The sequence below is a fragment of the Camelus bactrianus genome, chromosome 16 (genome assembly GCF_048773025.1).
Source record: "Camelus bactrianus isolate YW-2024 breed Bactrian camel chromosome 16, ASM4877302v1, whole genome shotgun sequence".
NCBI lineage: Eukaryota > Metazoa > Chordata > Mammalia > Artiodactyla > Camelidae > Camelus > Camelus bactrianus.
The window spans coordinates 15640462-15654242 of NC_133554.1; the positions used below are offsets into that span (position 1 = coordinate 15640462).

The 13781-nt window shown below is 50.4% G+C and overlaps 1 protein-coding gene across 1 annotated transcript; it reads left to right on the plus strand.

Moving 5' to 3' along the window:
• Window positions 1-96: 96 nt before the first annotated feature.
• Window positions 97-6188, plus strand: SUPT4H1 (SPT4 homolog, DSIF elongation factor subunit). The gene is made up of 5 exons (XM_010951063.3): window positions 97-256; window positions 816-922; window positions 4189-4244; window positions 4518-4571; window positions 5007-6188. The coding sequence occupies exons 1-5, from the start codon at window positions 188-190 to the stop codon at window positions 5072-5074; spliced, it is 354 nt and encodes a 117-aa protein (XP_010949365.1). The 5' UTR covers window positions 97-187; the 3' UTR covers window positions 5075-6188.
• Window positions 6189-13781: the final 7593 nt, after the last annotated feature.

A 13781-nucleotide genomic window follows, 5' to 3' on the forward strand; every position in this document is an offset into this window, starting at 1 on the left:
GGCCGGCCCCGCCTCCAGGCGGGAGAAACCATCTTCTAAGGAGGGGTGAGGGGCGGGGCTCGCGGCCTCCCACGCCGGAAGAGGAAGTCTGAGTAGCCGGAAGTGCGGGCATTCTGGGTAATTCGCTGTTTACTTCCTGCAAGAGGCGACTGTGGCTCATTCCTTCCCTGTTCTTCCGTGGGCGAAGATGGCATTGGAGACGGTGCCGAAGGACCTGCGGCATCTGCGGGCTTGTTTGCTGTGTTCGCTGGTCAAGGTGACTGTGGAGGACCTGGTTGTACGGGCGATGGGGGCCCAAGCTGAGGGAAACAGGGTGGAACAGGGCTGGAAGGACAGTGAAAAGAAAAGTCAGGTCCACGTCTGGGGGTGGCCGGGGACGAGGGAAGAAACTGGAAACCATCGTTTACGTCGGTAGGAACGCAGGCAGATCTTGCCGCCGTGAGCACTGGCGGTCTCATATGCCTTTGCAGTTTCAGCTCGCATCACAGGCCTGACCCTTAACAGACGTTCAGTGAACTTCTTTTGGAGCCAGAAGATACTGGGAGTCAGAGGAGGGCGGAGATCTGCAGCTGCGGGAGTAGTCGAAGAAGGTGTATGACCCCAAGGAGATTAGGGAAAGGAATAGGTTAAACGCAACTGGGAACAAGGGAAGGAGTCTGAGAGTGGAACTTAGGAACGGGGAATGGTTGGTGGGGGACCTAATGAGACAGAGCCAACGTAGGGAGCCTTGTACTTGACCAGTTAAAAGTATGGAGAAAACTGCTTTTTTCTTTTGACTTTGTTCACACTCACCTCTTTTTATTTTCCCCTCCCAGACTATAGACCAGTTTGAATATGATGGTTGTGACAATTGTGATGCATACCTTCAGATGAAGGGTAACCGAGAGATGGTATATGACTGCACCAGCTCTTCTTTTGATGGGTAAACCCCTTTAGATTGCTGCATTCTTCTCCATTACCCCTTGCCCCACCCCACCAAGTAAATGTGGGTAGACTCTTGAGACACTAATCCTAGTTGGTGTCAAAGTTATTTTGAGACACACTAGTCCTGTGCTGTCCAGTGCAGTAGATACTAGCCATGTGTGGCACTGAGCACTTGAAATATGGCTGGTCCAAACTGAGATATGCTTTACATGTAAAATATACATTGGATCTCAAAGACTCAGCACAAAGAAAATGAATGTAAAATATCTTAATATTTTTGTGTTAATTACATGCCACAATATTAGTACTTTGAATAGATTGGGTTAAGTGCAGTATATTGAAGTGAATTTCATGTTTTTGTCTTTACTCCTTTAACTTGGCTACAGAAAATTTAAAATGACTTGTGTGGCTTTCATTATACTTCCACTGGACAATTCTTCACTGGACTGTCAGGGCATTGCTGGTAGGGACATATGTGCCATGACCTGGCACAGGGCCTGGAGGGTGGTGGATGCCTAGTAAATGTTTGTTGAATGCATGACGATCCTTTTTCAAAATGAAGGGGTAAATTTGGGCTCCAAAGCTGATGCTTTTAGATATCTCTGAGAGGCCCTATGAGTAGAGTTTTCCCTTAATGAGTTTGTCCAGTGGGGAGAAGGAGAAATGACAGACACCTAAGTGGCTAGGCCTCAATTTTCCTCCCCCAAGGAAGGAGCCAGAGGGAAGTATTCTTTGAGGGTTAAGAAGGTACTATTTATTTTCTTTTGGTCTCTAGGCCAATTAAACGTTTAGCAAGCTGGGCCCAAACCAGTACTTGGTAAAGTTCCTTCACAGTGGGCCAACTCCATTCCTCCTTTGTTTGCCTTTAACGGAGAGTAAAGGATTGGGCAAAAAAGATGTTGTTATGGAAACTTTCTTAATACATATGCACGTGCACACTCAGATACACCAGTTTCATTCATTAACACTGTAGCATTCAGTGCTAAGGAATGAACAGAGTCACTTCTGTGGCTGCTGTGAGAGACGTCAGGAGTTACACAGTGAGATACTTAACTAGTAAGAGAGACATGGTGTGCAGTTTGAGTGTGGTTTTTTTTTAATTGTAAAATATGCATCGTTTTTAAAATCATTTTTAAGTGTAAAATCAGTGGCATTAAATAAATTCATATTTCTGTGCAGCTATCGCCACCATCCATCTCCAGAACTTTTTTCATCTTTTCATTTCCTCCTCTCCCCAGCCCCTGGCAACCACCATTTACACTGTGAATTTGATTGCTGGTCCTTCATATAAGTGGAATCATAGAATATCTGTCCTTTTGTGATTGGCTCATTTCACCTTGCATAACTTTTTCAAGGTTTATCCATGTTGTGGCATCTGTCAGAATTTCCTTTTTAAGCTTAATAACCCTCCATTTTATGTATATACCACATTTTATTTATCTGTGCATCTGTTGATAGACACTTGGATTGCTTCTGCCTTTTAGCTATTATGAATAATGGTGCCATGAACAGAGTTTACAAATACCTGTTCAGGTTCCTGTTTTTACTTCTTTGTGGTATGTATCCAGAAGTGAAATTGCTGGATTTTTCTGTGCTCAACATTTTGAGGAACTGCCACACTGTTTTGTATGGCAGTGCCATTTTATGTTCCCACCTGCAGTGCACGAGGGTTCCAGTTTCTCCACATTCTTGCCAACACTTGTTATTTTCTGATGTTTTGTTTTGCTTTTGATCATAGCTACCCTGTTGGATGTGAAATGGTATCTCATTGTGGTTTTGATTTGCATTTCCCTGATAATAAATGATGTTGAGCATCTTATTGTGTGCTTATTGGCCATTTGTATATCTTCTTTGACAAAATGTGTCTTCAAGTCCTTTGCCCAATTTTGAGTCAGGTTTGTGGTTTTTTGTTGTTGAGCTGTAGGAGTTATTTACGTATTCGGTGCATATTGAGTTTTGAAGAGTGAGTATATTAAAGGTTAAAGGAGATCAGAGCAGGGCTTGATGAACTCAGAAATGGAAGAGACAGCATATGAATCAGGCTCTTAAAGAAGCATAGGATTTTTGAGGAACTTGAGGTGAGAGAGGTAGAAGAAGCGTTCTAAATAAAGGGACTGACTTGAGCAAAGGCATGGGGTCGGAAAACAAAGGTGTGTTTGGAGACTGGTGGGAATTCTGTTCAGGTTAAATCATAAGGTTGGATAACAGGCACTGTAAAGCTGGAATGATAGATTGTGAAGGATGGAGGAGAATATACTTTTGGCCAGGAGAGTGGCCAGTAAGCGTGCCTATCCCAGATTAGTCTGCTGGGGTAAGGCAAGTGTTACTTTACCTGCTGCCCCTGGAGGTGGCATCATTCCACTCAAAGCATATGGCTGAGAATGTAGGATTTGGTTTGGGAAGGAAGCTTCCCAGATAATCTTAAAGTTGCTGCTGGAGAAGGGGGAATGGATATTGAGGATACAGTCAACAAGTATCAGTGCCTAGAACAGATCTGTCACAATAGGCAGCCTGTAAGCATTTGATTGAATGGGTGAATGACAAAAATGACCTCTGTAGCTTCTGAAAACACCTGATGCTTTTTGTCATGCTCAATAACAGGCTTCTGGCCCTGGAGTATCCTTTCTGTTGCCTGTGCTCTGGGATCAGAGCTACCCTAGAAAGAACTGTTAGGGTAATAAGGAGAGCTAACATTTATTTAGCACCTACTGTATGCTAGGTGTTTTTCATTTATTAGCTCAACTTTCCCTCAAATGAAATTCTGAGGGAGATCTCCCTATGTGTGTCAGGCTATACAGCTCATTAGAGACAGAGCTTAGTTAAGTCTAACTTATTCCATTGTTTTGACTCCCTCTCCCCTTTGCTCAAGGCCCCAGTCCTCAGTGGCATGTTGGTTGTAATCAGTAATGCTGACCGTCTACCTCAAAAGCTGTTCCATTCCCCAGGGAATCTGTAGGCCAAGGATACTTTTGAGCCTGGTAGGGTAATATCTGGGGGATGATGACTGACTTACCCTGTGACTGGTGGGCCAAGGATGTAACTGCAAAGGACTTTTATCAGTACTAGCTCTGAGTCAGTCGCTTCCCAGCATTTGAACTCAGTTTCCCCTACTTTCTAGTAGAGACGCAGTACTTGGCTTTTTCCTAGGTGTCCTCTCCCAGAACTGTTGTGCTGGCCAGGAACAGAGTAAAGAGGACCGTTCCCTCAGTCTCTGTTCTCTAGTAGAGGTGGCTCAGGTTGACTCTGTTTCTTCTCCCTTCCTAGAATCATTGCGATGATGAGTCCAGAGGACAGCTGGGTCTCCAAGTGGCAGCGAGTCAGTAAGTGTCTCCCTTTCTCCTCATCCTGGCCTAGTTGTGTTGTCGGGTCCAGTGGGGATGTCTTAAATCAGTGGGTAAGTGGCCCCAGAGTGAGAAAGATGGTGTTGGAGGAAAGCCAGGGAAAGTGTCCTGTGCCCTGTCATTAACACGTGTAGCCAAAAGGAGTGATTGCTCTCCTGTTGGAGTTGCAGTGGTTCTTTCATTTTTAGCTTATGCTCCGTTGGTCTTTAGTCATAACTCCCTCTGACTGTAGTCACTTTTCTTCTCTTTCAGGTAACTTTAAGCCGGGTGTGTATGCAGTGTCAGTCACTGGTCGCTTGCCCCAAGGTAATAATAATCATAGTTACAGCCAACGTTCATTTATTCTGCCAAGCTCTATGGAAGGTTTTCACGTGACTTAACGCCAGTCCTCAGAACTCTAGGAGAGAACCAAGGCACAGAGAGGGTAAATAACTTGCCCAAGGTCACCCAGCCAGTAAGTGAGGAGCCAGAATTTGGACCTAGGCATTCTGGCTCTGGAACCCTTGCTTTTGACGACTACAGCGTGTCTGTCCTTTTCTTCTCATTCTTACCAAGTCATTTCCAGGCACTTGCTTGGATTTTCAGGGGTAAGAAGCCAACCAAGCAGTTCTGTTGAGCAGTCTAGAAACTCCAGTTTGCCTAGAGCACCCCCACCCCCACCCCACCAAGTAGTAGCCAAGGGAACTTTCTTATCTTCTGGAATCTCATCCCCTCACAGGGCTGTTTCTTTTCCTGCTGCAGGAATTGTGCGGGAGCTGAAGAGTCGAGGAGTGGCCTACAAATCCAGAGACACAGCTATAAAGACTTAGCGAGATGCACGGCTGCCAACATCTTTGCTCCTCATCTCTGCCTCTGCTTATTTTTTGTTGTGGAACTAAACGGGCAGAACCTTCACATGCATCCCACCCTCTGATTCTGGGACTCAGCAGACTGTTGAGAAAGCAGCACAATGTGTCCTTGGGCCATTTTACCTTCTTTGGACTACTGTGGGGGTGGGAGCAGTTTGGGTCGGTGGATTTACAGAGACTGAATTCAGTGGGGAGTAGGATGCTGGTTTTCCTACGCACAGCCCAGGGCTGCGCCCTTGCCCACGGGCAGGACTCTGAGTCAAATGCCAATAAACGTGGACCCCTAGGAACGTTCTTAAGCCCAAAGCACATGCCTTGCCTCCCTCTTCCTTTCTCTTAGCTGGGTGCAGTAAGAACTCACTGCCCTGTAAATGTCTCTCCAGGGCGGCAGAGGCTCTTCTGCTCCTCATGATCCATCTCTGAGGCTCCAGGTTGGAGCCTTTCCATTGTGCTTCCTCAGGTCTCGGAAGGCCTGCTGTCCCGAGTCTAGGCAGCCCCCTCAGCCTGGTGGTCCTGGTGTCTGGTGGTTGCAGCCTTCTACGCTCTAGACCTGGCACAGCTGGTGTCCCTTGAAGGAATCCTGAGGCTTCTTTATAGTATTTACCCCTTGACCACGTTTAATACCTTTTTCCTTCTTTGTTTTCTTCTTTTCACTATTCTTCCTGTGCCTGAGGCCCACCAGTGGAAGCCACGACCTCCCCTTCCTTTGCTCCCCTGCGTTCACCTAACTCGGGACCCTCGGGTTGCTGCTGGGTCTTGGTCTGGCTGGTTTTTGCCTCCATTGGAGGTGAGCCTCTCCTTTACTCTCTGGCCTCGTAGCGGGCCTTGAGTGATGTCCTGTTACTGGCCAAGGCAAGTTATTTTTGGAATTAAAATATTTACTACAAATTCTCATTTACTTAAATTTCCACAAAAAATCCTGTTCAGTGTCCCCATTTTTATTCCCCTAAGTTTCTTGTTCCCCATCTGTGAAACGAAAGTGATTACACTCTGTTTACCTCCGGATTTTTGTGATGGTGAAAATGAAAGCAATGTGAAAATTTTGTAGCTTAAGTTTTATAAAAGGTAAAACTCACTTGCTCTCCTTTTATTAGCCATTCCTCAGTATATGCAGTATGTATACAGTCAGCCAAAACAGTGCGGGAAGTGCTTAGAGCTGCCACGCAGTCTGAGCTCTGACTCAGCAGTGTGCCTGCACTGGGGCTTTGTGTCTCGTAGCCACCTGGTGTTGCTAGTGAGTCAGTGTCTCTTGTCACCTGTGACCTGGAGTGTGTGGGAAGGATGGAGAGATGCTGACTCTTCAGTCAGCTGTCCCCCGTCCCTTGTCCTCTCAGGCCCATGAGAAGGAAACTGGGACTGGCCCGGGCTGCTCAAGTCGCCACTCACGGGTCCTCCTCAAACCAGAACCGTTTTCTCTGCCACCTTAAAACTCAGGGAGCAGTCTGTTAACCCCAATTCCAATGGGGTTTTTCAAGGACGTCCCCAGCCCAGCAAACTGAGCGAGCTTTGGGGGGAGTGGGTGGTTTGCGTTGTTCAAGTTCAGTGTGAAAGGAGCCTTGGGAAGCAGTGCCACCAGGCCAGAGCTTACATCCCAGGGGGAAGAAGTGGGTTTTAGCAAGAGTGCCGAGGCCATGCAGCCAACGCCCAACTTTCACTGGCTTTCTCGAAAAGTCCCTTGGAAATCCCCAGCTGCTGTCCTGCGTGTCTGACCCGGACGTGGCTGCCTGGTGAGAATGGAAACAGTTGTGGGGAGGGGAGGCAAGAGGAGCCGGCACGAATAACCACACTCACGCTGCCTCAGCCCCGCGCTGGGCTGGGGCCCTAACTGTCAGCCCTGCAGGAAGCGAAAGGCAGCGGTGCTGGGGCTGGGGGAGGGGCGGCCAGTGGCAGTGACCGGACTTCACAGGCTCCCGCGGGCCCTGCCTGGCAGCGGCCGCTCAGTTTGCTTTCTCACTATCTCTAGTCCTCGAACCTGCTTGTGGCGCCCCCTCAGCAGCCCAGACAGGCAGTAAGGTGCAGGAGTTGCATCCCCTGTTGGGAGCCAAAGAGGCTGAAATGGGTTGTTGGTTCACCGCCTGGAAGAGAGCCTGCTTTTTGGAAGGGAGGTTCCAGGCGCTGGTCTGCTGCCCCTGGTGCCTGTCCAAGCCCAGCCCCATTCGGACTGCTGAGGTCCCATGTCTACCCCAAGGGCCTGGGCTCTCGCTCGGCAGTCTGGCTTCTCCTTCAGAAAGTCGAGGCTCCTCCCTAGTTCAACAAGGGACAGACTCGAGTCAGATGAGAAACAGCCGTGACCTGGCTGCCTTCCCCTGGCCTGCCTTTTCCTCACCCTCCACCCCCTACCCGCCACGGGCTGCGGGCTTAGGGGCTAAGTGACAGTGCAGTGCTGAATGCAACCTCCAGCCCAAAGCAGGGATTGATGGCTGACAGAACAAGGGTTAGAACCTTCCGATCTTGGAGAGAGCGGTTTCCCAGAGTAATGGGCTGGGCTGGTGAGGGCCTAAACTCAGCCTGGGCTCTTCATGCTTGCAGGGCTGGGGCCTCGCTCCTCTGGGCATGGCCATTACCTCCTTATTCCTAGCCTGTTTGTAACCTGCTGTTCAGTCCTCAAGTCCCCTCACTGACACACACGTGTGTGTGTGTGTGTAGAACAGACTGGTAGGTGAGGTTTAAGAACAAACTAATAATATCTCACTTTGTCTGGAAGTCTGGTTCATATTTAGTATCAGTAAAGCCTTTCATTTAAATAGCATTTTACCAGTTGACAAAAGGGCTTTCACATCCATTCTTTTATCTGATACCCACAAAACCTCTGTGTCACAGCTAACACCCTTATACAATGATGAAGAGACTGAGGCTCAGAGTTAAAGTGACCTGGCCATGACCAAGCAGTGGGGCCTTAGCTCAAGAAACGCATCACCCACACCCAGTTTAGCCTGCGCTCTGGTGTCGTCCTCCCCGAACACAGCAGGTTTGCTCCCTTTGTGATTTTTCCGCAGAACTAGAAAGTTACATGTCCCTACGCATTGAGCGCCCCCAACCACCCTGTTCCCACCACCTACATCTCTAGTCCTCAGATCTAAAGTTAGCCAGAGACAGGGAGGCAGTGTGGGGAAATGGTCCAGGGAGGAGAGACTTGGGATTTACTCAACGGTCCCTGTGTGGAGCGCTGGGAAACTGGTCCAGTCCTCCAGTTCCCATCTGGTTGCATCTTCTGTTCCATTCCATCAGCTCTTATGTATCCGCTGGCCTGTGCCAGGTACTCCCCAGCTTCTCCTTCTTTTCTACTCACACCTTCCTCCACCTGCTGCACAGTTACGGCACCTTCGCCCTCCACTGGAACTGGGGCCAGTGTCCTTGCCTCCCAGCCCTGCTGTCTCCACCACCCACTAGCCCTGACTTTTCTAGGTCAGTTGACTTCTCTAAAACAAAGTTTCCTCTTTATAAAATGCAGTTGACAAAACTCTGGTGTTAGGTGGCAGGAGAGTGGTTACTCGTGACAGGTTGGGTGGCGGAGGTCATGAGGGGCTCCTGAGGTGCAGGTTATAGTTTTTTGATCTGGATGCTTGTTATATAGGTTGATTCAGTTTCTGAAAATTTACTGAGTTATGCACTTACGATTTGTTCACTTTTCTGTTTGTACAGTTACACTTCAAATAAAAAGTTCGCTTAAAGCTGCAGTTGGCAATTCTTAGGATAGTTGCGAGAATCAAATACAGCAATTTAGATAAAAGCAACTTGAGAGCCATAAATTACTAAGTGTATCTAAGGGATTGTCATTATTCAAAATTGTCCCCGTCTAGATAAGTTCTAGGTAAGAATGTCACTCCTCTAGCATTGCTAGGCAAGAGATGTTCAAATGTATCTATCATACCCAAATATATCAAAACTGAAACATTTTCCTTAAAACACTGTGGCTTTTTATCATAATCTCTTTTTTTAAATCATAATCTCTTTTTCTGTTATTTCATTTTTTTATGACCTAAGTTTTGTTTGTTTGTTAATATATACTTCCTTTCTATTTGGATATGAGGTTGTGGATGGATTTAATCTCTCCTTAGCTTAAGTCATTGTTATAAAACTTCCACTTTTGTATCCTGTGGTGAAATGGTTCTGGGAAAACTAATTCTTTTTCTGCCTGTTGAATTCATATCAGCCCGTCAGCTGTCACTTCTGGTACTCCTGTGTGGCTGTCCCCCTTCCAGTCTTATCTGAGCTAGGAGAACAGACGGCCACACTGGTAAAAACTCCTGTTGGGTAAGGCAGCAAGGCTCAGAGTGAGGAAGAAAGCGCCCAGCTGTCTGCCTGGGCCTTGGGGGCTCAGAGGCCTTCACCACCGGGAGGGTGAGGTCCAGAGAGTTGGGGCTGTGGAAAGAGTGAAGGCAGACCATGCAGAGGATGTGAGGGCTGACCTAAGTCAGCCCCCTCACTTTATGGGTGAGAAGACCCAGCCCCAAGGTCAGGGGTCAGCCTGACCTCAAGAGGGAGTCACTGCCACTCACTCTGTGTGTCCTCCAGTGCCTGGCTCAGTGCCTTTGCCTTCGGGTGCTTGTATTTCTCTTTGCTTTAGGATCCCAGGATGCAGGAACTGAGTGCAGAGAAAACTTTGCCTGGGCTGCTGGCACCTAGATACCACCTCTGAGAAATAAGATAGGAAACCTCTCCGCTCTAGACCTTGGCATTCCTAGCCTCGACAGTCCCCCTAGGGTGGAGGGCAGGCATGATGGGGTCATGAACAGAGGACCTGAAACCCACGCTTTCCTTGGAGGCCCGTCCCACAGCAGAGGAAGGCCTGTGCCTGTAGGAAGTCAGGGAACTAGCTGGCCCGGCTCAAGGACTCCATGCTGCTTTTCCTAACTGTGCACTCTCCTTCCTCCAAACTGAGCTCTTGTGCTGCAGAGAGAACTTGAGGGAAGATAAGGTACAGCTTCAGACACCAGTGTGGGGAGACCCCAGGTTTACCCCAAAATGGATTCCTCATTCTTTCTTCCCCATCAACTGCCACCCTTTCAACCCCTCCCCCCATCCCGGAAAATACCTGGAAGGAAGTGAGTGCCCTGGGGCCACTAGCCGGAAGAGGGGGTTTAACTGTCATCTCATCCCTGGGGGCTTGAGTAGCGGAGGGCAGAGGGGAAAATGCAAATCCATGCTTAGGAAAGAGGAGAACTCCAGAGAGAGAGAGGAAGAGGGTGGCAGCCACTGCCCAGCCTTCCTCCTGGGCTGGTGATCCCAGAAGAGGCTGCAGGGCCTGAACAACAGAGTGATCTTAGGCCCAGGGGGGAAGCAGGCGGCCGCCCCAGCCCCGAGCAGGCAGCTGTGGCACCGGTACTTTCTCTGTGCAGCTGAGTAGACTCACTTCCTCAGCCCTGCACCCCAGGGGAGCAGGGAGATGGGGGCGGGGTCTGGAGCTCCGAAGAGCCAGGCGGAAAGATGAGGAGATGGAGGAGGTCAAGGTGGGCACAGGGGTCACATCCCTGGTGAATCAGCCTGAGGAGAGTGTGTGTGTTCTGCTTCTGCAGCAGGATGGAGCGAGCTTAGACTGGAAGGACCCCTCTGGCCTCTGCACCTCTCCTTCCCCATTATAGATACCAGAGGCCAGAATTGGGAACCACGTGGTGTCTTTGCAAAAGGGATCTTTCACAGCAACTGGGAGGCAGAAATATAAGGGAGAAGCAGGCTTTGGGCTAGAGCTACCAAGATAATAATTTGTGATATCAGTATGGCAGTGACCAGGTTTGAAACTGGCCACCTCCATTATTGCATGTGGTCCTCAGACCATCCTGAGAAAACCGAGCTTCAGTTATATTATTTGCCCATGGTCAGTGGCCAGGCAAGGCTATAGCGGTGTTTCAGCCCAGCCGTCCTCTCGGCTTCCCTTTAGTACTGCCTTCAGTGGCAGATGGGGACCCAGGGCCCATGGCCAGGGCAGCGGTGAGGGGTGGTTCCTCCTGTCTTCCTTTGCAGGTCAACCGTTGGCATCACTAAGGTCTTCAGGATGAAGGCCTTAGCACCTCCCTGTGCTCACTCACCCTTGGACCCTTCCTGGAGGGCCTGGGCCCCCTGGCCCTGACACCCCCACCTCCTGCTTTGCCCCAGGACTCTCACCAACACCTCCCACCTCAGCCGCAGCCCCATGACGCAGCTGCCCGCGCCCCATTGGCCGGCCTGGGGAGCATTTGCCCTTATTTGGCCAGGCCGCTCCGGGCGGGCCTCCACCCCCAGCCCAGCCCCCGCAGGCTTGTCTCTCTCACTTCGTCTTTTTGAGGTTTGGCTCTGGGGCCCTGGCAGGCGTCACTTCAAACACACTTTCTGGTTGAGTCACTTTTTAACGGCTCCAGTGCCGTGAGCTGCTGTGGCTGGTGCTGCAGAAGCGTCCCCAGCCTTGGTGGCCACCTCCCCCAACCGACTGCTTAACAGGCTCCGAGGGAAGGAGCCTGGGGTGGGGTGGGGTGGGGTTCCCCTTTGGAGAGACTCTTCAGACCACTTGGTTACCCATTTAGACCTCTCTGCTCCCTCCACCCCCAACTCCACAAGCCTGGGAGCAGGGAAGTCTGCCCCAGGTTCCTCCCACTGCTTTCTCCAACCCCTGTTTCCATCTGGGTTTGTGAGAACAGGCTGCATCTCCACTGGCTTTTGAGTGTCCACTCTGAGGTCTGTCAGGCCTGGTCCTTTTGGGGACACTTTGAACTGAGTCTCTTAGGGAAACAGAAATGAGTTGCAGACTGTTGGCTGATTTTCAGGAAGGTGAAACTTAACCTCACTCTTTCCGGTTCCTCATCTCTGAGGTGCGGATACCATCATTTACATCACTGGGTCAGCATGATGATCAAATGAGGTTCAGATTGTTCTATAAAGTTCTCTAGATGCCTTGGCTAATGTCCTTCCCCCCAGCTCAGAGTGTAGAACATGAAGGTGAATGAAGAAACTGAGCCCAGAGTAGTTCACGGGGTGGTCCTCACGGAGCTCTGTGTTCTTCCCACCCCTCCCCTTCTACTTTTCCAGCTGCCCCTGGGATGTGAGGAATCTTGTGGAGGGCAGGATGCTGGCAGGAGGGAAAAGACAGAAGAGTCCCCCAGCCCTTTGCCCCTGTTCCCAGCCAAGATAAGGGGAGGATTCTACCTGAGGTCCCTTTCCAGCCACCTTCCTTCTCTGAGCTATGTGAGGTCTGCCTTTGAGCCTGCTTGGGGGAAATCCATGGACGGGTCTGGGAACACAGGACTTGCTGCTTCCTCCTCCAGGGTCCTTGGGCCCCCTTGCTCTGGGGGACTTCCTAGAGTACAAACATGTCCTTTGGTCAAACTTCTCTTCGACTTTATGGATGAAGAAACAAAGACTGGGGGCTGGGGACAGATACCGTGACTGGTCCAAAGTTTCACTGTAAATAGCCACAGGGTGGGGACTGGACACTTAGTCTCCTACCTCCTAGTTTGGCCCTCTGTTTTGTGGTCCTGATGTTGGGAGTAGGTCATTGGGCTGATGAGAGATCCCAGTGGGTTCCAGTCAGGGATGATGTGCCTGGCCCCACTCTTGGGATACACACACACACACACACACACACACACACACACACACACGGAGCTTATCTGTAGCAGTTAAAACTGGAGGAGGTGCAGCTCTGCAAGTTAAACCAGGCACCTTTGTGGAGGGAGCCAGGAGGGAGTTTTCTCTCTTTTCCTTCCTGTGTCCCTAGAAGACCCCAGTGGAAGGTGCTTCTGGTTTCATGGCCACTCCCACAGCATTGGTCATGGTGGCCTTCTCCCTCACACCCACCTCCCTTTCCTATTGAGCCCATCCTGCCTCTTTCCAGATGCTGTGGACAAAACCCTGAGCTTGACTAATTTGCTTTGTGACCTCAGGCTGCCTTCTGCCTCTCTCTGGCCTTATAGCTCAGTTTCCTGACTCTGGCCAATTACCTGCCTGACCTTGCTGCTGAAAAGACCCTGGATGCTGTGATCTGGAGAGCTGAGCCAGACCCCCATCCCAGAGCAGAGCTGGCCTCCCAGGCACTGCAGCTGCCTCTCACCAGAGTAGCACAGGAGAGGGTGAAGTTAAACTTGGGGGTGGGGAGGTGTCTGGGCACTGCAGGCAGGGCTGACGACAGGGCGTGCCCACCCTCCGTGTCTGGAGGCCTCTCAGCACTCCTGGTGCCCCCAGGCTCTAGATGAGTCAGTGGCCTTCTCAAGCGCTGAGATGACCTCTGCAGGGGACACAGGCTGCTTTAGGATCTGGAGGCACGTCCCTCTCTCAGCACCTGCTTCCCTTGGTGTCGCCTCCGCCTCCCCCCGCCACCACCGCTGAGGGTGGCCAAAGTTCCTACCATTTGGGACTATTGACTCCAAATTGTCCTTAAGCCCCATTTTGCAGTGCTGGGGGCTCAGTTTCCCTCCTTCGTGGCCAGGCCTGCCCCCAAGCCTTGCTCCCTGGAGGGCCACCCGCTAGCCCTCTGACTTCCTGTTTGTGCTCGGTAAGCCCTGTGGCTTCTCTGTTGTTCCCTCTGCACCAGGCAGGTTATCTGGGCTGCCATCTTTGCCTGCTTGTGAGTAAGGGCCCCAGGCCCGCACAGCTGGAGGGAAGGCTTGGTTTTCTCCTCCACCTTCCTATGCCGACAAGGCCCTCACATTTCTCCCACCCTCTGGGCCTGCTCTCCCTTGCAGGTGCTAAGCCTTCAAAA